General features: G+C 65.2%; 1 protein-coding gene across 1 annotated transcript in view; it reads left to right on the plus strand.

The window, feature by feature from the left end:
• The window catches only part of OGFR (opioid growth factor receptor), a 6227-nt gene extending 5464 nt beyond the window's left edge, over nucleotides 1-763 (plus strand). Inside the window, exon 9 of the mRNA XM_077756809.1 lies at nucleotides 2-763. Within this exon, the coding sequence (XP_077612935.1) occupies nucleotides 2-413 (412 nt within the window). The 3' untranslated portion in view covers nucleotides 414-763. The remainder of the gene's footprint in view (nucleotide 1) is intronic.
• Nucleotides 764-1774: the final 1011 nt, after the last annotated feature.

A 1774-nucleotide genomic window follows, 5' to 3' on the forward strand; every position in this document is an offset into this window, starting at 1 on the left:
ACGCCAACCGGCGGGAGCAGGCCCCGGGGGAGCCGGGCGCCCAGGGCGCCTCGGAGGTGGAGAAGATCGCCCTGAACCTGGAGGGCTGCGCCCTCAGCCAGGGCAGCCTGAGCGGGGACACCCAGGAATCGGGCAGCCAGGCCCCAGGGGAGGCCGAGCAGCCCTGCCCCCAGCCCCCGGGGACCAAGGTGGCCGAGGAGGTGAGGAAGAGAAGGAAGGTGGACCAGGGGCCCGGGAGCGGTGACTCGGTGGGTGCCGGTGGTGGGGCCGAGCCGCCGTCCCCCACCCAGCCCGTTGCCCTGCCGGGGTGCCCCGAGGCCAAAGAGAATGAGATTGGGGTCGAGGAGGCAGATGGTGGGGCCGAGCTAGCGCAGGGGACCTTGGTAGATAAGGAAGCAGAGGCGCCGCCTTAGGCCAAACCCCGAAAGCCTTAAGGGAGCGGGTGCCTGGGGAACCTGGCCCGGCCCTGCGGGGTGTCTGGGGCGCCAGCTTCTGCTGTGCTCAGCACGTGCAGGACTGGCCCGTCCCTCAAGGTCACTGCGGCCGCAGAAGAAGTTCCCCTCTCCCAGAAGGCCAGGGACTTCCGAATCCTTACCTCCAGCTCACTTCCTGCCTCCCTCCGAGACACACACACACACACACACACACACACACACACACTCCTTTGTAAATTGGCCCTCAAGGGTCTGGGGGGTGGGAATGGGGGCTCATTTTCTTAGTCTGGTGCCGAAGTCTTTTCTGAATAAACTCCTTTGACTTTGAAGTTTGGGCGTGGACAGCAGCCCTGGTTGTGGGCGGGGGAGGGCACTGCTCTCAGGAGCGCAGCGGTGGTGTCCCCGGGTGCCCCCCCCACAAGTACCCTGACCACACAGCCTCTCGGGGCCTCTGGAGCTGGGCACTCGGTCCCTTGGCTGCCTTTTGTCACTAAGTCTGGGGACCCACGCGCAGTCCCCTGGGTGGGCTGCGTGGAATGAGCAGCGGCTCGGAGTGCCCCAGGTGTAGACAGGGCCTTTGCCCACGCTGATGTGGGGCACGGTGTTGTGCCTCGGGGAGCAGGGTCAGCAGTGTTCTCTGTGGCTCCGTGCCCTCCGTCCCTCCCTGGCAGCCCCCCGCACCGAGCCTTCCCAGGACCTGGCGTGAGCACAGCACACCTCCCGCTCCTCAAGGCGCGGCGGGGTCTCAGGCTGGGAACCCCCCTTCCCCCTTCCTGACACACTGGCCACTCTGCATCAACACCTGTGGGGTGAGGAGACTGCAGGCGGCCACATGCTTGCCTTGGAACAAATGAAGTGACGAAGGTCACAGCTCCCCTGGGGGCGGGAGGAGGAACACAGTTCACTCTGAGAGTCACCGGCTGCGGCTTGGGCTCCGTCCTCCCAAAAAGCACCGATGGTCAGCTCCCGTCCGGGTGGAAGGCTGCGCAAACTAGAAGTCGTTTGGGCGGGACAGCCCCTGGGGTGGTGTCCCCAGGGCTGGAGTGGGGAGGGGTGTGTCCTAGGCCGCTAGCTCTCCTCCCCACCCCACCCCACCCCGGATCTGCTGGAAGGGCTAGGACCCCAGGGGCCTGAACTCCAGTTTGGCTCAGTGATGCAGTTCCCACCACAGAGGGGAAACTAAGGCACCAAGATGAGTGTGAGGCTTCAGCAGAGTCCCACTGACCCCGTAACGGTCAGAATCCTCAGTGTAGGTCAGTATGGAGCAAGGTTCCATGGGGAAGCTTGAACCCCAGAGTGAGAGGGAGGGAAATCTCACTGGAGCAGCCCTGGGGGAGAGT

The sequence above is a fragment of the Crocuta crocuta genome, unplaced genomic scaffold, assembly GCF_008692635.1.
Source record: "Crocuta crocuta isolate KB4526 unplaced genomic scaffold, BGI_CrCroc_1.0 scaffold613, whole genome shotgun sequence".
Taxonomy (NCBI): domain Eukaryota; kingdom Metazoa; phylum Chordata; class Mammalia; order Carnivora; family Hyaenidae; genus Crocuta; species Crocuta crocuta.